Genomic DNA, 25,980 nt, shown 5'->3' with positions numbered 1-25,980 from the left:
AAAACCTTTCAATGATTGGCATTTTTTGTGACGGACTGCAAATAATCCAGCAAAAAGGTGCGCTCAGCAGGTGAGATAGGCGTTTGGCTACCGCGGCGAGACGGTGGACCAGCAGGATCCTCCACGCCAGAAGCCAAAGAAGCAAGACGAGACCTGGGCGTTCCGGCAATGGCCTCCTTGCCCTTGGCTGCCTCCAAACTAGCAGGAGATGGCTGTTTCCCAAAAAGTGAAAGTAGCTCTCGCTTTTGGGCGGGGCCAGATTCGCGACGTCGATTCTGGGCAGGAAATGCTTGAGCAATGCTGGGGCTGACACCACCACCTGCAAGCTGTAGGTGGGCAGACAATCCACTTGGGGAAGTAAAAGAAGCTTGGGGAGACGCCGACGCGCCGCTGACACCAAGGAGCTGATCTGCTTGTCCTCGTTGGAGAATTCGAATAGGTTGAGTAGACTGCGAGGCGGCTGGTCCATGTGCCTGAGCGCCATACTGCGCAAAATCCATCCTTCCTTGAGAGTTGGGCGTACCAGTTTGATCAGGTCGTGAGTGTAGGGATAGACTCTCCAAAGACACGGGAAGGTTAGTGTCTGTATTGACTTGCGAAGAGATTGGAGTCCTCGCATTGTCTCCCCCAGCAGATCGCATAAGTTCGCTCATCATACTGCCCGGAGCAGCTTGTGCAGTAATTTGAGGCGATCGAGAAGGACGCTGGTTTTGGTCATCCTTACGGAACATACCCAACAAGGCCGAGCGGTGGTTGTCTGCAGGAGGTCCCACCTTTGAACCCGGTAGCTCTTTAGGACTTGGCCCAGTACGTTCTTGACTTCCAGCAACTGCCCCTGTCTGTGGAGCGCTCGGAAGAGGCACTTGTTGTTGTGCTTGGTTCCCACCAATGCTGTTGTGTGTAGAACTTTGGTTCTGTGCTGGAAAGCCAGGAGAGAATGGCGTGTGCTGAGACTGTAACCCTCCATTGCCGCCCTTGAACGCATTTAGGAGAGCCATCGACTGGCCATTGAGCTGCTGCTGTTGCCTTGGCTGCCCATTTGGATTGAGAGCCTGTGGGGGCATCTGACTGGTCTGTCCATATTGTGTTTGCTGTTGATTGATGAATTGGCCAGGCACAGAATTGTAATTGGTTTGGTTGACGTCTTGGAACACGCTCCTGTTGAAGACAGCTCTTTCTACCTGAGGGGGTAGGGGCTGGGGATGAACTAACGGGGCCTGGTTACTTTTGTATTGGCCTTCTTGCATGGAGTATTGATCGTTATACTGAGGATGGTTGCAGGCCGGCTGTCCAGGAGCAACGCTCCACTGAGCAGATTGGTTCGGCGGATAGGGAAATGGTGGCGGGGGTTGTTGAGTACCGACAGACGACAACTGGGGGTAATTGTGGTGGTGTGGTGTATGAGGCTGAGGTGCTGTCTGGGCTGTTAGATCCAGAGGAGTATGCGCATATTGAACGCCAGGCTGAGGCAGACCACCTGAGGGACCATCCTTTGCTTGGAGAATGGAAAGTAAGGCACTGCCCTTATCTTGTTGGACAGGGGCAGGAGCGCCTTGCAAACCTTGGGTCGGAGGCTGGACCTTCAACAATCGCTGCAGTTCCTGTGTCGCGCCAGCAAGTGTCTCGATTGCTGGCCCCTGGTCCGTAGTTTCGGCACCGTTGTCCGTTTTCCAGGCTTCATCCTCATACGGCGCTTCGGTGATAGGCCCATAAGCGTGGGGGCCTGTCGCTGCTCTTCGTGCTTCCATCTTTTTCTGCGACGTAACCCATTTCTTCAAGGGCACCAAAAAAGGGGCAACCATATAAAACTTGTTGGCGTTGGGAGTAGCAATCGCATCGTTTGACTGGCCATTTTTGCGACGGAAAGCTGGCAATTCTGATAGTTTGTACCATTGAATTTTGCTGATTTCCTTGCGGGTTTTTGGTTCAAATACTGTGTCCATTGGAACATCACGAAATACGTAAAGCCTCATATGCTGTTCGCGCATCGAAATCTCAATGTACTTGGGTTTGTGTTCGGTCGGTACTAAGCCGGCAGCTCGAAGATCCAGGCCGGTCTCTTCATAGACTTCCCGAATAGCGCAATCCAGATCGTCTTCGTCCTTGTTAATCTTTCCTCGCGGAAAACTCCAGTTGGCGCCTTTCTTCCACCCCTTGACCAGGACTGTCGAGTCCATGGCCTCGTTCAGCATAATAGCGCCTCGCACTGGGACGCGAGTTTTGTACTCTAGAAATTCCTCAAACGCTTTGGTATGGTTCTCAACGGAAAAATTGGCCAATAAGGGGCAATGCTGGAAAATTCGAAGACAAAAAGTACGTAGCGTCATGGACGGCAGAGTCGGGTCCAGAGGACGAATGAAATCCTCGTAGAACCACTGAGCTTCCTCGACCTGGAAGCATATTCGAGCAACGGAGGAGAGATCCTCCTGGGGAAGGTTGATGATGAAGCGGACGCAGAGATCGTCCAGCCCTATGTCGGTTGTGTTAGTCCTTGCTCGCGATTGCGCAGCCCATTGGCACAGCACATACAATCCTCTAACTGCATTTGTGTTCCAGACATGATTGCAGAATCCTTCGGCTCATGCTCTTGTGAAAATGCGATGATTTCGGTTATTGTATCTTGTCTTCTTCTTCTTTCTTCTTCTTTAGTTTTGTGGCTCTTTGTTTGTTGCCTCCTAAGACTTTGCAAGACGATAATGCGAACGAAGCTGCGAGGGCAAGCTGACCATGGTTGAGGTGCGACAACCAAGATGACGCAAAGAGACGGCTGCGACAGGCGAAAAAACGGGAGCGGTCACTTGATCCGAGTCAACAGGAAGCTTCGCTTCGCAGTGAATGAGTGAGCTACAACGTCTCTTTTTGACACGCGGGGTCGAAGCGGCAGTGCAATGTTCGAATGTGGTCAATTTTGAATGTGATTTGTTGGTGTTGTTTTTGTCGAGTTTGACAGCATCGCAATCAGACAAGACAGACCCATATCTTAGTACCCAAGGTACCCGACCTGATTCGCGCCTCAGGTACCTGTACTGGTTGGTACCTTACCCCTCTAGGTAGCTCAGCTCTCCAGCTACTTCACGAGCCCCTAATGACGGGCTCGGACCCAATTCCGAACACCCACAGTACAGTACTATAGGTAGATACAGGCATGGAGTGGGCTGGTCTCAGCCACATGAGGCCAACACAGCTCGCCACGAATGGACTCATCTATTGTGGCGGTGCATATATAGACTTGCATGATCATGAGCTACCTACTGTACGGATATCGTTCCGGAGCTCGGACGAGTCAATACAGGACATACTACTGTACCTGGAGGCAGTACTCGGTAAACCCTTATTCTGCGACAGGCTCCCTCCCATGTTGATTACGTATGTTTCAAATTGTTTGGATTGCCACCGTAATACATTGGCTGCCATCAACCAGCAAGACTTGGAGCATCAAAATAAGACAGTCTAATTTATTCTTCGTCTTAGGCACTCAGTGGCTAATTTTTCTGATGCCCTGATGTTCAGGCAAAGTACTGTACAGACCTGTCTACCAGCTCATGGTAGGGATCGGCATTGCTGTGTCTGTACGGAGTACAGCGGCGGTCCAACAGGTTTTGTTGAGCTTTGGCCGTGTGGCTCGTGAATTAATGCTTCCAGCCCGGTCGCCAGAATTACATCATCGTTTAAGAACCAAACGGGCAAGCCTCACCCACCTGACGTTACTTGCCTGCCAGCTAGCACCTCCCTACGTATCATATGCACCATGCAACGGATGGCTGGTCATCATAATATCCATCCTTGGGAAAAGGAAGAAAGAAAAAAAAAAAAAACAGGTAATTCATCTGACGCAAAATAGGTATACCTCCACGCCTACCTACCTAAGTACTAATCTTCCCACTCAATAACTCAAAACGCAAAAGCTGGTCCACCGTCATATAAAGAAAGGCGTCTTCTCAGTCTTGGCCTGCCTACTTTTGTCTCGGAATTTTAAACAGTGACATTCTCGACAGTGGTATTTCCCATTATCAACCCTTACCGCTGCCAAGCTCGACCACGGCGATACTAAACAATACAATAACCTTTCCTTGAGCCGCTTAGCGACTGCTGTCAACGATCCAAGCCGTCCTAGCGATTTAGAAATGACTTCGATTATCACAAAGCTTGTCACCAAGAAGATCTTGGGAGAGACTGTCGCGAACAAATTCGGCACTGAGGTACGAAGCATTAAATTGTTACATCACTCGGACCATTGTGGCTCACCCTAACCGCAGGATCCTTACTTTGAACATATTCCAGCGACTCGCCTGGATGGAACACCCAACGGCAAAGTGAAGAAGCGCAAGAAGGCCCTCCCTCCAGGCATTACCGACCATGATGCCAAGATCTTGAACAAGGTCAAACGCCGAGCTTATCGACTGGATTTATGTCTCTTCAGTTGCTTCGGCATTCGTTTCGGCTGGGGCAGCGTTATAGGACTGGTTCCTGCGTAAGTTAAATTCCATTGTCGGTTCTTGGTTGTTTAATCCATACTGACATATCGCCCATAGTATCGGTGACGTTTTAGACATGTTGCTTGCGCTTCTCGTAATGAGGACCTGTATGAAGGTTGATGGCGGACTACCTACCTCGGTCAAGGGTAAAATGATGTTCAATGTCTTGATCGATTTCGTTGTTGGACTTGTCCCTTTTGCTGGCGACTTAGTTGATGCAGCATACAAGTGCAACACTCGCAATGCTGCGTTGCTCGAGTCTCACCTACGAGAAGAAGGGCGCAAGAACCTCAAGAAGAGTGGTTTGCCGGTACCGGCCGTTGATCCTAGCAACCCTGATGAATTTGATCGACTTCAAGCGCAGAATCCGCCCGAGTACGTTTCAAACCCACCATCTCGGAATCCATCTATGTCGGAGCGTCGTCAACATAGCCGCAGCCGCAGCCGAGATCGCCGTCGCGAAGACCGCCCTGCTGAGCCGGCACCTGTACGGGTTCGCGAGAGTCGCGGATTCTTCGGTCGCAGCAGGGCTCGTCCCAATGACATGGAGACAGGAGAAGCTGAGCGTGTATCTCGACGCCAAAGATCGCCGCGCGGGGAGCGACACTGAACCCAGCAGTTCGGATTTACTATCGATACATGGGAAGGGAGCGGAGCGGAGAGGATGAGGGCCAGCTAGGGAGAATGGCAAACGTTTCTGAGTCAGGACTGTTCATTATAAGTCGCAGTCTTGGTGGTGCATTGACATTTGCGGGATCGGAGCATGGGGTCTTGTTTTTAATCATGATGTTATCTATGAATTCTAAGACTGATATTTGATCGGCTCCATGACCTTGCCCGATTGATTAGGTGCCTACTGTACCTAGACGAGGTGGGTACGGCTGTACATGAGGCTAGTGGATCCTCGAATCAAACTAGAGAGAGGGATCAGATAAGCCTGCTTGGCATTTCTATTGACGGAGCAACACAAGGCAGGGAGGGAATTGAAAGAAGGAACAAAGCTTCTGATGCATGCTCCGATCTAGGGATCTGACATGTTTCGCTTTGAACGAGGTCCATCCTACGACTCATTCGTTCTAGCTGAAACTAATGCCTGATTTACAGTGGTCATAACTTCAATAGTAATAGTCAGGCATGCAAAAGGGGTAGGTATGGGTATGAACGTTAGGTCCAGGACGCGATGTGTATCCCTAGGAAGGCGTGAATGAGGAGGAGATCGCCAGAGGATGAGCAGCAGTCAATGACTGTCGTTGAAAGATCATTGAATGCACAAAACAGCTGCATATCAAGTATCATACTCAACCATCATGATACCCTCCCATCAGATGAGCTCAGTTGGGTCCCGTCTCGCACCACCATGATCCGTACCATACCATACCACAACTGTCTGTAATCTCGCATGTATTGGCCTAACAACATAGGAGAAAGCATGAATGCCAGGATGGAGACACGGATATCCGTACGGAGGTACGCTTTACAGTTTTCTAGAGCCCTCAAACTGGTAGATGACGTTAACCCTGACAAAGCCTGAATCATCGCTCCCTGCCATGGAGTAGGTACCGTAGGGATGGTGGAGTAATAGAGCAAAAAAACGTAAAGTATAGTAATTGAGCCATGCCAAAGACGAACGTGAACCCGCTCTAAACGCGTCTCTACGCGTCTCACTTGCTTAAACGATCCTGGTGGCTGGATATTCTCATGGTACCAGCTCCAGCGCTAGCGTCTTGGATGCGCCGAAATGTCCCTGGTTCACCCAGTGACGCGCAGTGACTTCCCAACTCTGTAAAGTGGTCCACTATTGAGGTATCCACCGCGTATTGCCCAGCGCGACGCGCTCGGTTCCACGTGACAGCGCATCCAGGCTTATACAAAAGCCCATCGCCTTCATCCCATTCTTTACTTTGGACCAGACCATCACCACCGCAACCATCCCCCTCAACACCAAGATCTCAACACAAACACAAAGCCTTTGTCTAGTTTTCGCATTGTTCAGATCGTCTCTCATCTTGTTTCCTCGTTCTGACACCCATATACAACGCAATGGCCTCGCAAATGACTCCTTCGAAGCAGGTATGTGACGTCGTTCGTGCTTGCGCTGCAATCTGCATACGTGCGGCCTGGATCCCGAATCATTGCTAATGGTCTTCTTTAACAGGCTGCCTCCGCGATTGAGAACTTCAACATGGAATCCCCCGTTAAGAAACTTGACTTTGGTGCCGCCAACAAGGAAAACGAGCCTCTGAGCAACACCAAAGAAACCAACGAGCTCAAGACGAAAGCTGTCGAGGAGATCAAGAAGGACGACTCCAAGGTCTCTGTTGCCCCCGGTATTAAGGCTGAGGAAGCCGATGAACCCCTCCTTCAAGAGAACCCCCAGCGTTTTGTTCTCTTCCCCATCAAGTACCATGAGGTAAGTGACGCGTTTTGACGCGTAAAGTGGTTCCCCACTAGGTTGTATACTAACAAGTAGTTGCAGATCTGGCAAATGTATAAGAAGGCTGAGGCTTCCTTCTGGACCGCTGAGGAGATTGATCTCTCCAAGGATCTCCACGATTGGAACAACCGCCTTACTGCTGACGAGCAATTCTTCATCTCCCACATCCTTGCTTTCTTCGCTGCCTCCGATGGTATCGTCAACGAGAACCTTGTTGAGCGATTCAGCGGCGAGGTTCAGATCCCTGAAGCCCGATGCTTCTACGGTTTCCAGATCATGATGGAGAACATCCACTCCGAGACATACTCCCTCCTCATCGATACCTACATCAAGGAGCCTGCCCAGCGCACCTACCTCTTCAACGCCGTTGACACCATTCCCTGCATCAGAAAGAAGGCTGATTGGGCTATCCGATGGATTCAGGACAAGAACTCTTCCTTTGCCCAACGTCTCGTCGCCTTCGCTGCCGTTGAGGGTATCTTCTTCAGTGGTGCCTTCGCTTCTATCTTCTGGCTTAAGAAGCGTGGACTCATGCCTGGTCTGACTTTCTCCAACGAGCTTATCTCTCGTGACGAGGGTCTGCACACTGACTTTGCCTGCCTCCTTCACTCTCACCTCAAGGGACGTGCTAGCAAGCAGATGATCCAGGACATCATCACTGATGCCGTTACCATTGAGCAAGAATTCCTCACTGAGGCTCTCCCTTGTGCTCTGCTCGGCATGAACTCCAACCTCATGAAGCAATACATTGAGTTCGTTGCTGACCGACTGCTCGTCGCTCTTGGTAACGAGAAGGTCTACAAGGCCACTAACCCCTTCGACTTCATGGAGAACATTTCCCTTGGCGGCAAGACCAACTTCTTTGAGAAGCGTGTGGCCGACTACCAGAAAGCCGGTGTTCTCCACAGTGCCAGCAAGAAGGCCGACGAGGAGGAGTCGCCCAAGGGCGAAAACGGCGGCGACTTCACCTTTGACGATGACTTCTAAGCGTCCCGTATCGTCGTTTTCCTTTACTTTTGGCCTGGGCAGTTGCTCGCGGGCATGAACATATGAACATATACCCTGTTTTACTTCTTGTTTGTACATTTGAGATGAGTCTCGGGGCAGCGATGCTTGGTTAATTACACGGTTGGCAAGATCGCGATTATACTTGGATCTGGATGATGAGTGGGTATGGATCGACATGGCGTTTCGGGTATTTAAATTGGGTGGACGAAAACAGCATTGACGGATTAATCCTACTTATGGATGATGATATTATAGTACTGTCGTAGATAGAGATGAATTTATTAGATTAGTATATACTTGGTTCCTCTTGTGTGTGACTTGTCAATTGCGCTCGCATTGCTGTTCACTTCCGCCCTCCTCACATTTGTTTCGAGATAACCTCTCATGTATCTACCCTTCCATCATTTCTATGGTTTGTTGGCCTTCGCTAAGTCCGTTTCGAATGTCAAATTGAGATGTCGTAATTTAGGAGAATGTGTCCAAACATGCAACGTTGACGCCTTATGCTTCGGTGGTATTGACTCCAAATTTCTTCCTCGCAACCGCCAGGCTTCAATTACAAAGACCCCTTCCGTTGAGCTCTCTCTTCATCTTCATCTTCAAACCCATGCGCCCTATTTCTTGCCCTTCTTCTTCTTCTTCCCACCACCGCCACCCCCTTGAGCTGTCTGCGGTGTTGGCGTAGGAGCCTGTGACTCCTCCACGCCCTCAGCTTCTGCCATCGTCACCTCGGGCACATCCGGGACCGCAGCTTGACTTCTCCCAAGGCGACCTAGCGAGGCGTGGATGAGGCGAGTCACCTCTTGCGCCTTTGTAGTGCGATACTTGATGGTGACTCCGCTGACGGGGTCGAATGCCTTGAGGACCAGAGCGCCACGCGGGGGCTTTGCCACAGGTGTATCGCCGTCAGCATCAGGTCGTGTTGGGCCAGGCTTGAGCTTGTATGATGTGGTGATGTGTGTCTGCGGTGGTCAGTTAGTCGCTTGGACAAGTACGAGGTTGACGCGAGGACGTACGGTTGAAGGACGGGCTTCGAGAAGTGCCATGGATTGGTCAAGCCATTCTTGACTTGTCTTGAGATACACCATGTTGACGAGTTTTGTATGATATCGTTCGGCGTATCGAAGCTAAGTTGCGTGTGTGCCTGCCCGTTGCGGCTCGGAAAAGTCGGTGCGCAACTGTTGCACACTTCCCCTACTGACAAGAGAGGATCTATGCTACAATTCTCCGTGGCGCGATGTCGATTGCGATGTGGACGGTCGGGCTTTGATGTCTGTAGAGAAGATGTCGTTTGAGGTCTGGGTGTGGAGAGTTGAATGCGATTGAGTTGAGAGGTGGGATAATCTATCTGAGGGTGGGGTGGGGCTCAGTGAGGGGAGGCTTATCGGCGCCACGACACCAAAAAAATATAGGTTAAGCTGTATCTGCCGACTTTAATATGACTTCATTTTAGTAGGTAGGTAGTACATGTGGGTAGCCAAGGCACAATTCATTCAATCTCTTTCAGTCTGCTACGAGCTCTAGAATGTCCTCTGAAACCTTGACACCAGCCAGTTGGGGACTTGCTCCGTTTCTTATCAAGACTTGACCAATATCTAATCGTCCTTTCCTGACATAATGCCACAAAGGTGGATGCCCGTCGACAATCCTATCGAAATACTTGATCTCCTTGCAGATTTTTTCTGCCATATCAACCTCTTCTTTGGCATATCGGGGGTTACTGTCGTATGTTGTAAGATTCATGATCGGGAGTTGATCGCCGTCTTTCTTGGTAAGGTTTTGGTCAGATATTTGTTTGACACCAGCTTCGGCTTTGAATGCTAGAAGCTTGTTAACAACACAGTGGTTCTGACTTAATCTTAAAGCATCCGCAAGTAGGAGCCTCTTCTCGTTTGTCACGGTGCTGATTGGGTTTGGTGAAGCACCGGCGTCCAGAAGAAGTTGTACGACTTCAGTGTACCGTGTTTGTATGGCCACGAGTAGGGGGCTGACTCTGGTGATTCTATTTGCATAGATATCCGCATGGGTATTCAGGATGAGATACCGGATTGCACCGAGCTGGTCTTGACGAGTGTCCAGTGGGTTGAGAGCACCGTTACCTCGAGTTACATTGAACTCCCTTTGCCAGTCGCCTTGGTTCCTTGGGCCCCAGGATATGAGGTGACACAATGCCGTCTCATCTGTACCATGAGTCACATCTATGTTTGCTCCCTTTTCGATAAGAAACTTGACCTTGGTTGCCCGGCATGTTAGCACTTTGGCGTATAACGGTTTCAACTTGTTGGGCAACTTACCACGTCTTCGTTCAATGAATAAGCCAAAGGTGGAAGACTCTTTCCATCTGGAGCATCCGGGTGAACGCCGTTTTCTATGAGCAACTCTAGTTGGACCACCAAAAGCAGTAGCTACCTTAGGACCTAAGGTGGTTTATCTTGGTGTATAGCAGTCTAACAACTCTGCAATTGCTGTATTGCCACGCAAACATGACAAGTGTAAGAGGCCGCTTCTACTCCCCCAATGCAAATATCCATAAGCCGGACCCGAAAGACCTTTCTTCCTTACCGTTTTGTAGCGTAAGCTGTAAAGGTCATCATTCCTAAAAGGTTGATTAAGTTTCCGCTTGACGTTCACGCCAGCCCTCTGCAAACCTATCAACGACATTTTTACTCCTTCCAACACCCCAAACCAGCAGGCCCATTGAAGGCCTAAAGGCATATTCAAGTCAAAACCGAGTCTCAGTGAGTCTCTAACATCTTTGAGGTAGAGCTGAGACAGTGCGTGGCTACAAAGTTCTTTGCATGTCTGCGCCAAATTAAGGAGATTCTTGTAAGATTCCGGGAGCAATGAGACTTCTTCCATTATAAGATTCTTGACCTCGGTAGGTAGCTCTATATCGTCATTAGCATAGGTAGGTTGGTACGGAACAATGGATGACTAGTCAGACGAATTGAATGACTGACCTTGGAAATGCCAAGATGCTTTGCCGTGACCATATGTGGCGCTCATTTTGGCAGTTGATAGGTATAATGAATGAAATTGGATACAAATGTGTAGAGGGGAGAGGTTGATTGTACAGCGCTGATGTTCTCAATGTCTCCATCCATGGGAAGCACTTACCAACTTAGCAGGTGGGTATTTACGTTCCATGACTGATCTCCATAGAGGTACTTAGGAAGGCTCCATTGCATTGGGCGGCCAATGCTTGCATCCATCCATCCAACTTCCATGTCTGCCTACACCTAGGTACCTTACTAGCCTTAGTACCTTAGTACCTGGCACACGGTTACCTACAGCTATTTGTACCCACAGACGCATTTTGAGGCCAAAGCGCCAGGCAATGTATGCCTAGAATTCCATATCTAGATGGTTCAATCATGTTCGTACCTACTACTAATGGGAGGTAATGACCTAGGTACATGTCTACCTGGGTGCCTACACTGTATTCATGTTGCTGATAATACGGATTCGCTGGTCAAAATTTGCATCTCAGCGTCTACCTACCCATGACTTGAGTCATACAACAGCATAAGGCCAGGGTCCATCGTTTACTCATGCAATCCAAGAATGCTTTGTTTCATTGCTCGTCTTCTGTCCCCCAACATTTTCTCTCAACGCTTCTACGTCAACGATGGATTATGCAACTTTACCTACGCATGAGGATCGGGTAGCCAAAATAAGAGCTCCTGGTCAGCCGTGGCGAAGAAATTGTACCGTGGGTTGAAAGCTAGGACAGCAGCCTCTCTCTTATCAGGCAGCGTCCAGCTTGGTTCCAGCACTTTGTTATCGTCAGGAGCGGCCATGGTATCCCAGACCAAGACATCCTTCTTGGATCCGCTAAGGACATAACGACCGTCGGGAGCAAAACAGCACTCGCCGCTGCTCTCAACATTGGATGCGTCTGATGATGCACCACTAGCCTGTGCCGTCTCTCCGAGTGCCAATCGCCGGGTCCCGCCGTTTGGTTTGCGGAGATATGCCTTCAGCGTGCCCTCAAAGGCATCAAGGAGGAAATGGCCATTACCACGAGTCCCAACTAGTAATGATTTGCCGTCATTGGAGAACTCGAGTTTTGTCCACGCCTTGTTCAAGCATTGTGAGTCTACCTTCCTACACTGGTCCACAATATCAACCGTCGCAAAAGGAGCCTTGTCGTAGTTTCGTGCATCATAGAGTAGGACAGTGCCACTACTGATACAGGCCACTGCAAACACGGTCCCTGAAGGATCGTACGCAGCGAGATAGGGCGATCGAAGGAAAAGTTTGCCTTGGTAGTTTTTGGTCTGTGTGTCCCAAAGAAGCACAGTGTTGTCCTGGGAGCACGAGATAAAATTGTCGCTCCCAGGATGGACAGCCAGTGATGTTACAGGCCCCTCATGACCATCAAAGTACCGGATGAAGGAGTTGTCATGTGTAGCGAGATAACGGATAGCGTCTAAGGTGTGATGGTTAGCACATTTTCTACTTATTGCTCTTTGGCAACATGTGTCCTACCGTTTTGTTTTGTACTGGCGTAGATGATACTCGAATTTGTATGGGTAAACTTGGCAAGCTTGACACCGTATTTTTTACTGATCAAGCTCTTATCGTGGCGGCCTTCTTTGACATGGTAGATCTGTATCGTTTCGTCACTGGCTGAGGCCATAACGTACTCGCCTTCGTCGTCGTAGTCTAAGGACAGCACATGAGGCTGCGGGCGGTTGTCTTTAACGTCATCGCGGCGGAACAGCTACATTATCGGGCAATAAGTCAGTTTACATGATCACTTGCCATAGCTATCGTATCTGAGGTTCTGTGAGTTTACCTTGGTTGGCCGAAAATTGCCTATGACATCGGACAGATTTGAGACGGAAGCAGTAGTGCCAATGGTGCGGTGAATGTTAAGTGAGGCACCATTTGGCGTATTAGAGCGATCGATATCCATGGGCGTCGAAGACATTGTAAGCAGAGATGTGAAGTGGCTGTCTGAAGAGTGATGCCAGGGAGGTTGTGTATGATAGGAGCTCCGAGGCAAAGCCTTCCACAGGTTGGCGATCGCCAATTGCTTGGATCGCAAGAAGCTGGAAGTGATGAAGAGTCAGGTGGTTTAGCTGTTGTATGGCCTCGAGGCATATGAGAAGGTGGGTGGCCAAGTGGTTATGGGTGAAGGTGTTGTTGACCGCGACGATTCGGCTTGTAAGTTTTGATGTTTTGCGACAACCTGGAACACTAAAAGAAAATCGGCACGTAGATCTTTTGCCATGGAGCTCTTAGTACTAGGTAATTTAGGTATTAGGTACTGTCGTGGTAGCTGGAGGGGTGCACTTTTTGCGGGGTGCAGCGTGCCCATCTGGAGCCTTGAGGTGACTGCCCGACAACCTACCTGTAGGTACCTACCTTAGTACCTAAGGTCCTGTACCTATTAACCCAGGTGGAAGGTACAGTTCAGTCATCCTTTTTACCTTCTCGTACCTTGGGTAATATCTTATGTTCAGCATTGCTCTGACATAATCCTCTTACCTCAGGTGTACTATCACTATTTAACACCGAGTATTAATCCTTGAGCCGTCGGTATAATTAGATTCGGCAGCGGCATACAAACGCCCAGGCCGTAGCAAGCCGAAGACTGCTCCGTGAAAGAAAGAAGAATAGCAAGTGCCTACCCGTACCTAAGTTATCTACCTCTAGTAGGTAGGTACTAAGGTTAGAGAACGAATAGCGCAATTATGCTTTTAGCAAATCACATCGCTTGCTTAGGTAGCCTACATCGTCAACGGTTCTACGTAAGGTAGGTACCTAGGTATGTACTGACTGATGCAAAGACCCGCAACCCTCCCCGCCAAAAAAGAACGCCGACTTCGGGCGGCATTCATTTATTATGGATCCATAGGTAAGTAGGTTCAAGGTTGGATATTGAAATGAATAAATGCAGCGCAGCGACAACGACCTGCCTAGTATTGACGTACTGTACCCGTCCGCACGGGTAGTGCAGGGCCGTAGACACCCACACATCCATTACCTACAGTACCTAAGTAGGTAGGTAGTTATGCTTCTGTCTTTCAAAATACCATGCATAGATCATGCCAGCTTGTCGGGCATCTTGTTAGCTGCTGACCAAGGGTATTGAAGTTGATTAGCAGGTAGACGATCCTCCGAGTCAGATATTGGTGTTGTGTTAAGTCATGTAGCATGCCTACCAATGGTCTACAGTAATTACTAACCTACTAAGCTTCCATATATATACATGTTTCCTCTACCCTGACCCATACAATGGTTCCGTCCTTCTATCCATCTCATTACGTAGAAAAACTGGTACCTTTTTGGCGCCGTCGCCCCGGAAGTGGTACCTCACTTGTACTGGACGTTGACAATTTCTCGCGTCGCCATAGGTAGGGTCCGAAGCCGCTGTTGACCGATGAGAAGCCCTTCTTTTCCACGCTTCCAAATCTTGTTCTCAACAACTTTTTTATCTTCTCCGGGCGATCCATTCTTGATAGAAGCCCTGTCGCCCGAGCTATCCAACCCTATAGGGACCTTGTCGCGTTCCGGCTTTCTCTGTTTGTATTCAACCATCAATCTGCAACTAACGAGAGCTTGGGGCCATGTCGACCACCGTTGGGTAAGCTTTCTCAGCCTCTCATCCTTGTCCTTTGTATTCCCAGCATACCTAGAATTGTGTTCCCAGCCGCCTTCTTGCGCTGACTTTGTGACGATAGCGCCTTCATCGCCGGCGGCATCGCGGCTTGCGGCGCCGTTACCGCGACACATCCTTTTGAAACCGTCAAAATCCGGTAGGTTGAGCTTTTCAGCGCCTCGTAACTCAATACAAGCTGGTGTTTAACAGGTTTCCTTCTCTCAGAATGCAGTTGCAAGGCGAGCTTCAGAATAAGGGCCACCAGCCTCACCACTACAGAGGACCGATCCACGGCGTGAGCGTCATTGTGCGCAACGAGGGAGTTCGCAATATCTACCGCGGTATCGGTGCCGCCTATATTTACCAGATTCTCCTTAACGGCTGTCGTTTGGGCTTCTATGACCCCATGCGCAATGCGCTTGCGAAGTTCTTTTTCAAGGACGGGAACGCCCAAAACCTGGGCATTAACATGTTCTGCGGTGCGGCTTCAGGAGTTATCGGCGCCGCGGCTGGCAGCCCATTCTTCCTCGTGAAGACACGCCTTCAAAGCTTCTCGACATTTCGGCCGGTCGGTACTCAGCACCATTACACAGGCGCATGGCATGGTTTTAAGTCTATCTATGGGGCTGAAGGCATTGGTGGTCTCTACCGTGGTGTACAAGCTGCTATGATCCGAACTGCCTTCGGTAGCTCAGTCCAACTTCCCACATACTTCTTCGCGAAGCGTCGTCTAGTTCGCCATCTCGGTATGGAGGAGGGCCCCGGTCTGCATCTGGCTTCCAGCGCTATAAGTGGGTTTGTCGTCTGTTGTGTGATGCATCCTCCTGGTAAGATTCACCTCTCAACTATTACTGAGTCCAATTACTGATTTGCCTATGACAGATACGGTCATGTCCCGTATGTACAACCAAAACGGTAACCTCTACACCAGTGCTGCCGACTGTCTCGCAAAAACCATTCGTTCCGAGGGTATTTTAGCTTTATATAAGGGATTTTTCCCCCATCTCGCCCGAATCCTACCGCACACCATCCTTACTCTCAGCTTAGCCGAGCAGACTAACAAGCTCGTGCGTAAGATCGAAGGTCGTATCCTCCCTGGCAGACTGGACATGGCAACTTGAAAGTAAAATTGAACGGGGGCCAAGGTGAGTGGATGCACATAAATGGGCAGCGGAGCATGTGGCGTGCATAAATCTATGGGCAGCGGAGGGTCTTTTATTCGATGAAAGAAAGAACATATTTCAACTACACATATGGATGGCTACCTAGACAGGAGAGTAGGGCATATAACACCGCCCGGGTCATGGGTTTTCGGCAACCAAAAGGCGGCGTGGCGTACATGGGGAGTTCCAGTCATGATAGATAGCATGTTATGCAGAACATTGAACACTAACATATGTTCATTTGAGCACCTGTATGGAGACTCATATTCTACCCGTGAATCGACCGCTTACAGCCATAACATAGTCGGCCTGCACCGGCTGCACCAGGCCCGTTTCCAATATCGTCGCCTATCTCACCGGCCCAGCGTGAGTCGCCCTCGGCGTCAAGTGACATACCACAACTCCCGCAAAAGTTGTTGCCAGGAACTCGCTCCAGCTTACCAGTCGTGCGTACGACATTGGCAACGATACCAGAATATCCCTCTTCGACACTATCAAAATACCGTGTCATAACCTCTTCGATACTGAGGTCCTTATGAGAAACAACACTGTTTCCAGATCTGGAGCCTGACGAGCCGACAGGGACAGTTTCCTTGAGCGAGGGCACGAGATCGATGTATTGGTTCAGCTCGTTACGGAAGATCTCTCGCAGAGGGTAATAGATTGGGAAGTCGAGTCGGCTGGTCTCTTGTATGACGCCGCTTTCAACTTCTTTATATGTACACACGGTAGTCATACCATCAGCGACTTGGGTTGGAACTGCGAAACCTCGGCCGTTAGCAACCTCAGATAGCGTCAAAGCGGCGAGTGCCGTGGTGCTATGGCCCAGGAGGAGTGCTGAGCATGCGTGGTCTTGGGCTTTCTGCAGAAGCAGGTGACGGATGAGTTGGCGGAGAACGTCGGTACGTGATGTAAGTGTAGGTAAGGCCTCGAAAAGCTGCCGAAGTCGGGCAGATGGATCTTCGTCTGTTGTATCGGGTTCCAGGGGTAGAGTTGACCAGTCAATGCTCTTAACAGACATGACATCTTTGAGGGGCACACAGTCAAATGTTGCATGAGGGAACGCATGACGGTATTCGTTCAGCAGCTTTTGAGCAGGGGATTCATCTCCAGATCGTGATAGATCTGTATCGATGTGGATAATGATCGGTTCGAATGGCGAAGATGCTTTATTTTCGGAATGATGACGAGCCTGCTCGCTGAGTAACTGCGCAAGGACACTCGATGAAGTTCCAAAAGACAAGCCAGCCAGATACCTCCGAGTTGTGAGCGCCTTTGAAGAGCGAGTGTCTTTATGCAGGGCACCAAGACGCCTATTCAGTTTGTGTGCAACAAACTGAATATAACAGTCGCTGCGTCACTTGTCAGTATGAGTAGATTATTAGATTATGAGGTAGAAGCAGCAGTGGCTTACCGACATGTCGGATCTGTTCGTAGACGAAAGGCGGCGTCTTCAGCCTTGCATCTCTTACAAGGCCGGTTCATGTCCGATGCAAGCATCGGAATCGGAGGCGGAGTTGAAGAGGGATTCAGGATGGGACGGACGGGATCCAGGGTGGCTTGTACAGGGTAACTGTCAAGGCGCGGGGTTCGAGTATTGAGCAAAGAAGGCCGCTCTTTGCTGGTTGTGCAGTGCAATATGTGATTGCTCCTCAAATGGTCTGCGTTTAAATACCTAGGTGTTGATTTGTTTAAGGAACAAAAGTGGCGGGTAGGTAGGTGGATTGGATTGGGCAGCTACAATCTGTCTTGGACTACCTACCTCTTGTCGATTTTGTGAAAAGTTGAAATTTTTGCCGCTTAGTCTAGAGACACCCGACCAAAGAATATCAAAACAACCACGATTGGCAAAAACGAGCACACAACATATAGAGTTTCAAATATTGTCGATATAATACCTAGGTAGGTAGGTGCTGTAAAATACAAGCATCATGGTGAATTTAGGTCTTGTCATGCTTCAGTTGTGGCAATGCAGTCTTCATCTATCAAGTATACATACTTGTTTTGTCAAGGCAGTGAGAGTGAGCCATCACCTCCACTGCGTCCGGCCTCACTAAACAGACAACCCAGAAGATGTTCTCGAAAATACTCTCTATCTCTACTCCAAGCCTTGACTATTACGTCCCTGCCTATACTGATCATGGTCTTTTGCTGCTCGTCTTGACTCGAATCTGGCGTTGATGACCAATAACGCGAAAAACAGATAAGATGGACTCCGACGTGAATAATGGTGCGGTAGGCAAAGCTATCATCCAGTGAACCATAACCAGAAGCAAAAGCCTGGACGAGCCACTCGGTCGCACCTACATTTCTGTATAGCATTAGGGACCAAAGCTCAGCGATGAATTGACCGAAGTCGAGAGGCCGAACACCAAGCTGAGAAAGTTCCCAGTCAACGATGCGGATGGGAATATGGTCGTTAACGTTATCTGTTACAGAAACGTCTGGAATCAAGACACTGATTGATTGATACGTTACGTTCCTTTGTTAGACCGACTCTCTCTGGCCAATAGTAATAGTTATTGTCAGAACTCACTTGCCAGTCCAGAAATCACCATGAATAGGGCACAGAGCTGTTTCATCTGCAAGTTCCTCGGCCGCTAAGTCACTGACATCTTGCAGGATGTCCCTTGCGTCGCCAAGAATCATCGGGTACCGGTCGACCATCTGCAGTAGCTGCTGGTAGTTGATCATGTTCTTAAGGCCCTGCCCGTCCTTGTTCCCCGCAAACGTCTCCCGCAGTGCGGCTTGCTTAGGTTCTTGGCTCCAGCCGTGGAACATACGAAGCCAAGTTCCAACAGCATGGCCGAGCCGATCACACGGTGGCTTATATGTTGAAGTGGTAGGATGAGGATGAGAAAAATGCTTGAGGGCGTATTCCTTGAGAGAGATGGCGTGTGGGAGGTACTCTTGGATCTGGGTGTTAGTGTCGTAGTTGAAATAATATGTCTTGGGAGTCGATATGGTATAGAACTCGACTTGTAACCGAGGGAGCCCAGCGAGCCGGATTAGAGAGTCATACTCAATGACCTGCGCTGATGTTAGGCTTGAACAGGGAGGGCTATCATGCCACGAGGGTATTTTGGCATGTATACACATCTCGAGGTTGAGATCTTGAATGATGGGTGCGTTGCAACATAGCCCTCACCATGTTTAATTACGACACCATCCCGATACTTATCGTTACTTGATGGTTGTTTGAGAGCGGCATGATATATAAAATTGGCGGTACCTCCAGACAGCCTCCGAAGATCCGACACGGCAAAAGGAGTTTTGCTGAGAGCATGCACCACTCTGGATCGAACCTCTTGTGTGGTATCAGTAGGATCATCGAGCTGTTGGTGGGAAGTCATGATGAGTTGCTGAGGGGATGAGATAGTCTATAGTATATCGTGAAGAGAGCAGCTGTCAAAGAGGGCCATGCAACTGGTCGCGGGATTTTGCTTGGCCGATGACTCAACATGAACATGAAAGTGCTAGACTGACTACTACCTACCTACCTAGGTAAGTGCCTTACCTGCCTTTTACTGTTACTGTACCTACTAGGTATTCGTACAGCCTGAGACATCTTGGTTTGCCGTCCACAGCTCGTGACGTTTTGCCGAAGCGCTCTGTACCAGATTAAGCGACGCATCAGAAGGTACATGTGTTAGTGTCTACCCTGCCTCAGTATGGAAAGTACCTCTACTGTGTCGTATCATCCATACAACTTGCAGCAGACTGTCACTAATCTAGATGGTCATTCTTGGCTAAGAAGCCCTACCTACCTATCCATGTATGCGTAGCAAGTACCTACCTAAGTACCTAGGTGCCTAGTCCAGGTGATTTACCCTTTACCTAGGTAATTGCTTCTCTTCTTCATGCTGCCACGGTTGTCATGCACAGCCTGTCTTGGTTACCAAAATGACCACCACCAGTAGCTTAGTAGGTACAGTAGTACAGTACAGGACTGTCATCATCTTTTCATTAAAACACTTTTCTGCCCGGCGGCAATGGATGGAGGTACTGCAAGATATCAGGCGATGTGATACAATAAGCAAGGCATCATGATCTGGGCTGTCTCTTGATGGGGGCGCAGAGTTAGATTAGGTTGATTCAGGGTCTGGGCCGCCATCGTCCATCTTAGAAATCCGCCACCTTCCTGAAGTTTAATCGTGAGTGAGGAAGAATTGCGAGCCCCTCATGATTTCATTCCTCTGGTTACCTATGTACTAATGTATGTACGGTTCGAATCCGGGCGTTGAGAAGGAATTGATTGACGGTTGGGCGACTTGTTGATTTCCGTTTTCAAGAGTCGATGGCCTTGAGCTACTACCTACCTACCTAAGGTGATGATGGTCTACCTACCTAGGTACTAAGGTAGGTGCGCAATGCATTGCATCAGCATAGAAGGAAACCTAACTGAATGACCTGTGTTTGGTTCAGGCATGGATCTATGATCAGAATAAACCGCACGCTATTATTTCTTAAAACGCCTGAAACAAGCCCCCCACAGTAGCTACCTACTCCATAGCACTCAGGGCACTATAAGTCTCCTGCGGGCGGTAACTTAATGGATCCATGGATGCCTTGCATGACATGGACCTGACAGACCTTGGATACCTTAGATACCTGTATGGAGGTACTTATGTAGGTAGGTACTGCCTAGCATCCATCCAGGATAATGAATCGAAACTGCCGCTATAATCTATACGGGATGCTACCTTAGTACTGTATTGGTGACTCTTGGTGCTGTACCTCTGTAGGCCCTGCCAGCTCTTACCGAAAAAGTACCGGGCCTGGAGATCTGCGACTTGGCTTTTTGCTTAACTCTGGCTTAATTGAGGTACAGTATCTGTACCTTTGCATTGTTTCCCCCCTCTTGCGGCACCATTCTGCGACAACCACGGCTCCCGTTGCCGATCGAAACTCACCGGGCTAGGAGGTAGGTACCTAGTGGGCTCAGACAGGCACTTACTGCGTCCAGGTACCTGCCGTCGTCACTCAGGTCAGGTCTCCTTTCCCTGTCCCTTCCAAGATTAGCAACAAAACCTGTAATAATATCCACCATACCTTCCATAGTACCTACCATCCCATCCCTTCCCTTCCCATCCATCACTACTGTACTCTGTCCTGTCCTGTCCATTCCATTCAATCGTCATCCAAACCTTCTCATTCGATCAACCATCGACAGCGGACTCATTTTTCTTTCATATTATAATATCTAGGTAGCTACCTACCTTCTTGGCACTTGCTCCGCTCTGTCATCCTTTCTTCTTCCTTTGTCCACCTCCATCCTCTCAATTTTCTTTTCCACCCTTACCTGCTCTTGCGTATCGTATCAACTCACCCATTTCCCTCGGCACCAAATACTTCATCACCACTGTCAACAAAGCAACTGCCAGACATACCGCCACCGACTGTCCCAGACTTGTATCACCAACTATATTCCGTATTGGTCTCACGTTTCACGCCCGCGAATTCACCATCTTGACTCTCACGACTTTCTTCTGTGGTATCGGGCTTCCATTTCTCTACAGCATAACCTGGTTTTGAACCCCTGCTTGTAGTCCCAACCTCTCGGCGTTCGACAAGCCGATCAACCTCGTCACGTTATACAACGACGGCTTCGACTTCTTTTCCCCTCTTCGATCATATTCTCTACACTGGGACACTTTTACGAACCGAATGCTACACTCGATTAATTGCTGCGCAATCTTTCAAATCGAACGCTACCCTATTTCTGTGACGGACCGTCAATGTTCGTGACATCACTATCGTCTTCGCCTCCAGCTCCAGCTCCTTTGTCCTCGTTGAATTCGATAGTATTACGCAGAAAATTAGTCTACAATGGCTGGAACACTTGTTGAGAGGGCTGCGCTTCCGGTCCATACATCATCACTTGACACTAAACTTGACGTTTCCGCTCGACCTCGCAGCTCCAATCTTGAAGCTGTGTTTTCACCGGTAAACAATGATGGATGTTTCGATTTTGACCGCGTCTTGAAGAGTGGTTATGTCCAGAAGCGTACACAGAAGACAAAGGTCAGTTTTGTCCTGCTAGCTTTTACGAATTTGTTTGAGACCATGGTACTGTGGCTACCAAACTGTCCATGCAATACTGACTCTTTCGATGTAGAAGTGGAAGACTGTCTACCTGGTGCTGCGGCCTAACACCCTTTCCTTATACAAGAATGAAAGTGAAGACCGACTACGCCATCAGCTTTACCTCTCTGAGCTTACGGCTGTCGCTGAACTTAAAGACCCCAAGCACAAGCGCGAGAATGTTTTCGGCCTCTTTTCCCCGTCTCGCAATTACCACTTCCAAGCGAATTCTGCCCAGGATGCCGGGGAATGGATGAAACTAATACGAAAGGACGCGCGTATTGACGAAGAGGAGGACGAAATGTTTCTAGCCAGTCCTCGTGGTGCACAACAACCGAAGAATGTTATCAAGCCATCCCCTCTCGACAACAACCAGCCTAATGAGCACGACCGCTTTCTGTCGAGCTCGCCAGAACCTATGGTTTCATCCGCCCCCAGATACGTCACTTCAGGAGGTGGTAGGAGAAGATCATCCATACTAGAGTCCTCGGGAATGTCGGGTGCCGAATTCGCATCTCACTCCGATCTTTCCGACAGCGAAGCATTCCGTCCTCAGGACTCCTCCTATGATAGTCTGACTGGCAAACCGCCCGGCAATGTTCCTCCCAGCGCCACTCGTGCACCAGGCCAGGGCATCCGTTCGGCAAGCCAGACAAGCGTGTCCAATGTTGAGCAGGATCCTGACCGCGTCATTTGGCAGGGTCGGCTCTATCTCTTGCGTCATCGTCGTGGTATGCGCCAGTGGAAGGATATGTGGGCTGTTCTGCGACCTCGTAACCTTATCCTTTACAAGGACGAGTCTGAATACACAGCCAGGTGGATTCTACCAATGTCCGCCGTCGTCAATGTTGTTGACCTTGACCCCCTCAGTAAGAGCAAGAAGCATTGCCTTCAGGTCATTACAGAAGAGAAGAGCTACCGCTTCTGCGCCCACGACGAAGATGCGCTTGTTCGTTGCGTTGGCGCGTTCAAAAGCCTCCTTGCTAAGCGCCGCGAACTCGAAGCTCGCGCTGCTGCCACATCTACGTGAGCTTGACGCGAGATCAGATCTCATGGCCTTTGTGCCATGAGATTGGATGGTGTCATAACACCTCAGACGAATCATGATGATCAACGTTTTCCTTTGTGATAATTTTCTTTGTTGTAGGTCAGCGGGCCGTGCGGCTTTCTTTTTCATTATCTTTTGTGGCGAATATCTGTTTGATACCTTTGTAAAAGAAAGAGAAGGAGTAGACTCTTGAAGAGTTTAACTTTTGCACAGCACTTGTCTATTTAGCGAGAGCTGCTTAATTTCTGTACATATAAAAAGCCCTTGATATCCCTGGTAACTAGCAATTCCTGTAGAAACCTTTCAATTCATCAGCCTCGCCGCAAATCCAAAAGTGAAACGCACGCAAATCCTGAACACCCTGCCCTCTTTTTGAACCATGCAAAGGACTCCAAACCACATGAATATATAGAACGCCAAGACACTGTTACATGTCATGCAAGATCATTGGTGTTGGTCTTCACGGCCCGTCGAGGAACCAACGCTGAGCCAAGCTGTGCCGTGCCAGACCTCACGAGCTAACGGTCTGATGACATCCTTCAATTTCGGTCTTCAGTTGTCCTCTCGACTTCGTCAACACACAGCGCTCTTCAAATATATTGATCGCCAACAGTATAGAGTCAACGCAAAGTAGTCGACGCGAGCCAAGCCATCAGGTCAGCTTGATAGTCCGGCCAAGTATTGTCCCACTATCAAAGATCTAAGATGCCCCTCGGCACCACATATACCGGAATGCTACATCGGGTTGAAAAAGTATTGGTCGTCAAATTCGCTGTTCTCCATATAGTCGAGGTTCGTATCATCGTCGCCGTTGATGAGATCTTCGTACGTAGCCTCGCCCGTTCCATCAGCTAACCCACCGCCTGTACCGAGACTACCGAATATCTCGTCATCAAAGACAGAATCGAAATTATCGTTTGACACTTCCTGGGGCGCTCCTTGGTTATCGGCATTCATGGCAGGCTCCTGTTTGACCCCATTCGCAGTTGAGCCAGCAGGCAGCTGAGATATATTCGGCTGTGGATTGTTGTTGGTTGGCAAAAGGTCATCAAGACCCAGGATGTCGTCGTTACCTTCAGGAGGAGCAAATGTTGCCAAGTCGAATGAAGGCTCCTGATTTGTAGATTGATTCTGTGAGTCGTTATTTGTCGGTGCCAACGTGAACTGCATATTTGTAAAGTTCAGTTCCGAGTGAGGTCCATCAGAGGTAAGGTCCATCACATCACTGTTGTGGTTTTCTAATGACTTTTCATCCATGACCGGCATTGGGGCCATAGGGGCGACAGCAACAGCTGTTGCAGCTGGCGTTGGAGAGAGGCTGGTCTTCATCTTAGACTGGTCGGAGGCTGTAGATGGAACCACGCTTTGATTGAGGTCGTCCTTCATCGCTTGATTAGGTTGGCCAATGTCGGAGAGACCCATACCCATGTCTGGAAAGGGGGCGACCGGCTTATTGGCCTTGAGTTCCGTCATAGGCTGGTCCTGGGGGAGTGGAGGTGGCGAAGACTCAAGATCAATGACCATGGGCGACTTTGATTGGGACTCAACAGGCTGAGGAGGCTGTGATGTTACAGCGGACTCCTGCTGCTTTTGTTGCTGTATCCGTTTGACATCACGCATCAAGACAGATTTGGCGTCAATCTAAGAAGGCGTTAGAATCTGTGGTATGGCGAGGTAGTAAGACTGATCAACTCACAATATCCCATTCCAATTTATGTAACGCTTCTCGGAAGCCATCAATAGACTCAGGCAACTTGGACTTGAGTGTTGCTTGGTTGGAATGCGTATTGCCCTGAACATCTTTACGTGAGGCCCTGAGGGCTTTACCAGTGTGAACCAGCTAGAAAGAGCGTTAGAAAAAACAAACGATTGTTTGAATAGGAGAGTGCTCCTTACGACATCATCGATCATGGCCTGCAGGACATCCAGCGGGTCCGGGGAAGGTTGAGACGCCATGGCCGAGGCGTATACAAAGAAAGGGAAAAAGCGAAAGTTCAGGTATGGATATGTAGAGGGGCCCTGTCAGTACAAGCAAAACGATGTAGTACTAAGATTGGGGTTTGAAGAACGGTGAGGATACAAGTATCCGGATTAGCAGGTAGGTAGGCACCTTCAAAGTAAGGTACTAATAAGGTAGGTTAATAGGTAGTTGATGGGTGGTGAAATGCGATAGTCTATACCTGAAAGCTGAACCTAAGTTGGTTACCTACCTTAGTAAAGCGCGGTTGTCGGTAGGAGCGACATCACGTGCCTCTCCCAAGTTTGGACTCAATGGTGGTCTCAGCAGTGAATCCTAGTTGTCTTACCTATCAAAATAAAAAAGAATGAGACCTATCTTAGTATGAATAGGTAAAAATAAGTGCATAAAATACAAGAGAAGCCTTTATGCGTTTACGGAGGAGTGCAAATGCTCGCAAATCCCATCTACTATGTAGGGAACCAAGTTGTAATGAGTCACCCACCACAATCCTCCAATCATCTGTCGATTAGGGTGAGCTTAACTCTACCGCGCTACGGATAGGTAGGTAGACTAGATATGCTCGTAGCAGCACTCTACTTTGGAGTTGAGACGCAGGACGGATAACATTGGACATGACCTCGAGTATTCCCTACCTACCTACCTACCTACCTACACAACACTACCTACAATAAGTGCAGAAAGCTAGGTATCTAGGTACTGATAGTAGGTAACATTCATTCTTTACTGTATAGGTACCTACCTAGCCATTCATAACCCCTGACACAGGGGCTTATATGGGCCTCCAAGGACATTAAATCGGCCAATCATTGATTAGATCGGCTGCAGGGTCTCTTGAGTTGTGATAGTCGGTAAAGAAAAGCATCCAATGCAGAAAAAGAAAGGGTTTGTCTGTCTTTACGGGAAATGGTGGATGGTTTATGACTTCCAATCCCATCCATGGGAGCACTGAAGTTCTTGGGGTGTTCCTTAAGATCTATATATGGAGGTTTCCCTTGGACTCTACGGGCCCTCTTCGCCTCTCTCTTGGATTTCTTTTTTCTTCATGGAAATTAACAACCCCACGTCTTACGGCTGAAGACAACGTCTCGATTCGTTCTTTTTGTTCCGTGTTACAGTGCAAGATATGGAGGTACCTATTCAATAACCGCCTGACAGACGAAGCGCTAAGTTCCTTCTC

At 49.0% G+C, this 25,980-nt stretch overlaps 9 protein-coding genes across 9 annotated transcripts; 4 read left to right on the top strand and 5 right to left on the bottom strand.

Annotated features, from left to right (window-relative positions):
* Window positions 1-8: 8 nt before the first annotated feature.
* On the bottom strand, window positions 9-2,560 carry FIESC28_10629 (uncharacterized protein; the record flags this gene model as incomplete). The annotated part of the gene is made up of 2 exons (XM_031164760.1): window positions 9-2,470; window positions 2,530-2,560. The coding sequence occupies 2 exons, from the start codon at window positions 2,558-2,560 to the stop codon at window positions 9-11; spliced, it is 2,493 nt and encodes an 830-aa protein (XP_031011184.1).
* A 1,564-nt stretch (window positions 2,561-4,124) lies between these two features.
* Window positions 4,125-5,085, top strand: FIESC28_10628 (uncharacterized protein; the record flags this gene model as incomplete). The annotated part of the gene is made up of 3 exons (XM_031164759.1): window positions 4,125-4,199; window positions 4,257-4,471; window positions 4,533-5,085. The coding sequence occupies 3 exons, from the start codon at window positions 4,125-4,127 to the stop codon at window positions 5,083-5,085; spliced, it is 843 nt and encodes a 280-aa protein (XP_031011183.1).
* A 1,430-nt stretch (window positions 5,086-6,515) lies between these two features.
* FIESC28_10627 (uncharacterized protein) lies at window positions 6,516-7,896 on the top strand (the record flags this gene model as incomplete). Its single annotated transcript, XM_031164758.1, has 3 exons — window positions 6,516-6,545; window positions 6,631-6,885; window positions 6,952-7,896. 3 exons carry the CDS (start codon window positions 6,516-6,518, stop codon window positions 7,894-7,896), a joined length of 1,230 nt encoding a protein of 409 aa, XP_031011182.1.
* A 635-nt stretch (window positions 7,897-8,531) lies between these two features.
* FIESC28_10626 (uncharacterized protein) lies at window positions 8,532-9,005 on the bottom strand (the record flags this gene model as incomplete). Its single annotated transcript, XM_031164757.1, has 2 exons — window positions 8,532-8,879; window positions 8,934-9,005. 2 exons carry the CDS (start codon window positions 9,003-9,005, stop codon window positions 8,532-8,534), a joined length of 420 nt encoding a protein of 139 aa, XP_031011181.1.
* A 415-nt stretch (window positions 9,006-9,420) lies between these two features.
* On the bottom strand, window positions 9,421-10,923 carry FIESC28_10625 (uncharacterized protein; the record flags this gene model as incomplete). The annotated part of the gene is made up of 4 exons (XM_031164756.1): window positions 9,421-10,149; window positions 10,212-10,285; window positions 10,566-10,805; window positions 10,878-10,923. 4 exons carry the CDS (start codon window positions 10,921-10,923, stop codon window positions 9,421-9,423), a joined length of 1,089 nt encoding a protein of 362 aa, XP_031011180.1.
* A 641-nt stretch (window positions 10,924-11,564) lies between these two features.
* FIESC28_10624 (uncharacterized protein) lies at window positions 11,565-12,853 on the bottom strand (the record flags this gene model as incomplete). The annotated part of the gene is made up of 3 exons (XM_031164755.1): window positions 11,565-12,349; window positions 12,409-12,643; window positions 12,719-12,853. The coding sequence occupies 3 exons, from the start codon at window positions 12,851-12,853 to the stop codon at window positions 11,565-11,567; spliced, it is 1,155 nt and encodes a 384-aa protein (XP_031011179.1).
* A 1,642-nt stretch (window positions 12,854-14,495) lies between these two features.
* Window positions 14,496-15,648, top strand: FIESC28_10623 (uncharacterized protein; the record flags this gene model as incomplete). Its single annotated transcript, XM_031164754.1, has 4 exons — window positions 14,496-14,512; window positions 14,610-14,684; window positions 14,738-15,354; window positions 15,410-15,648. The coding sequence occupies 4 exons, from the start codon at window positions 14,496-14,498 to the stop codon at window positions 15,646-15,648; spliced, it is 948 nt and encodes a 315-aa protein (XP_031011178.1).
* A 5,871-nt stretch (window positions 15,649-21,519) lies between these two features.
* Window positions 21,520-22,804, top strand: FIESC28_10622 (uncharacterized protein; the record flags this gene model as incomplete). Its single annotated transcript, XM_031164753.1, has 2 exons — window positions 21,520-21,759; window positions 21,809-22,804. The coding sequence occupies 2 exons, from the start codon at window positions 21,520-21,522 to the stop codon at window positions 22,802-22,804; spliced, it is 1,236 nt and encodes a 411-aa protein (XP_031011177.1).
* A 753-nt stretch (window positions 22,805-23,557) lies between these two features.
* On the bottom strand, window positions 23,558-24,778 carry FIESC28_10621 (uncharacterized protein; the record flags this gene model as incomplete). The annotated part of the gene is made up of 3 exons (XM_031164752.1): window positions 23,558-24,463; window positions 24,519-24,662; window positions 24,719-24,778. 3 exons carry the CDS (start codon window positions 24,776-24,778, stop codon window positions 23,558-23,560), a joined length of 1,110 nt encoding a protein of 369 aa, XP_031011176.1.
* Between the last annotated feature and the right edge of the window lie 1,202 nt (window positions 24,779-25,980).

This window comes from Fusarium coffeatum, assembly GCF_003316985.1.
Source record: "Fusarium coffeatum strain FIESC_28 chromosome Unknown BRIP53273_contig_325, whole genome shotgun sequence".
In the NCBI taxonomy this organism is placed as follows: Eukaryota; Fungi; Ascomycota; class Sordariomycetes; order Hypocreales; family Nectriaceae; genus Fusarium; species Fusarium coffeatum.
The sequence above is the reverse complement of the archived record's forward strand: the minus strand, read 5'-3'. Positions and strand labels throughout refer to the sequence as shown.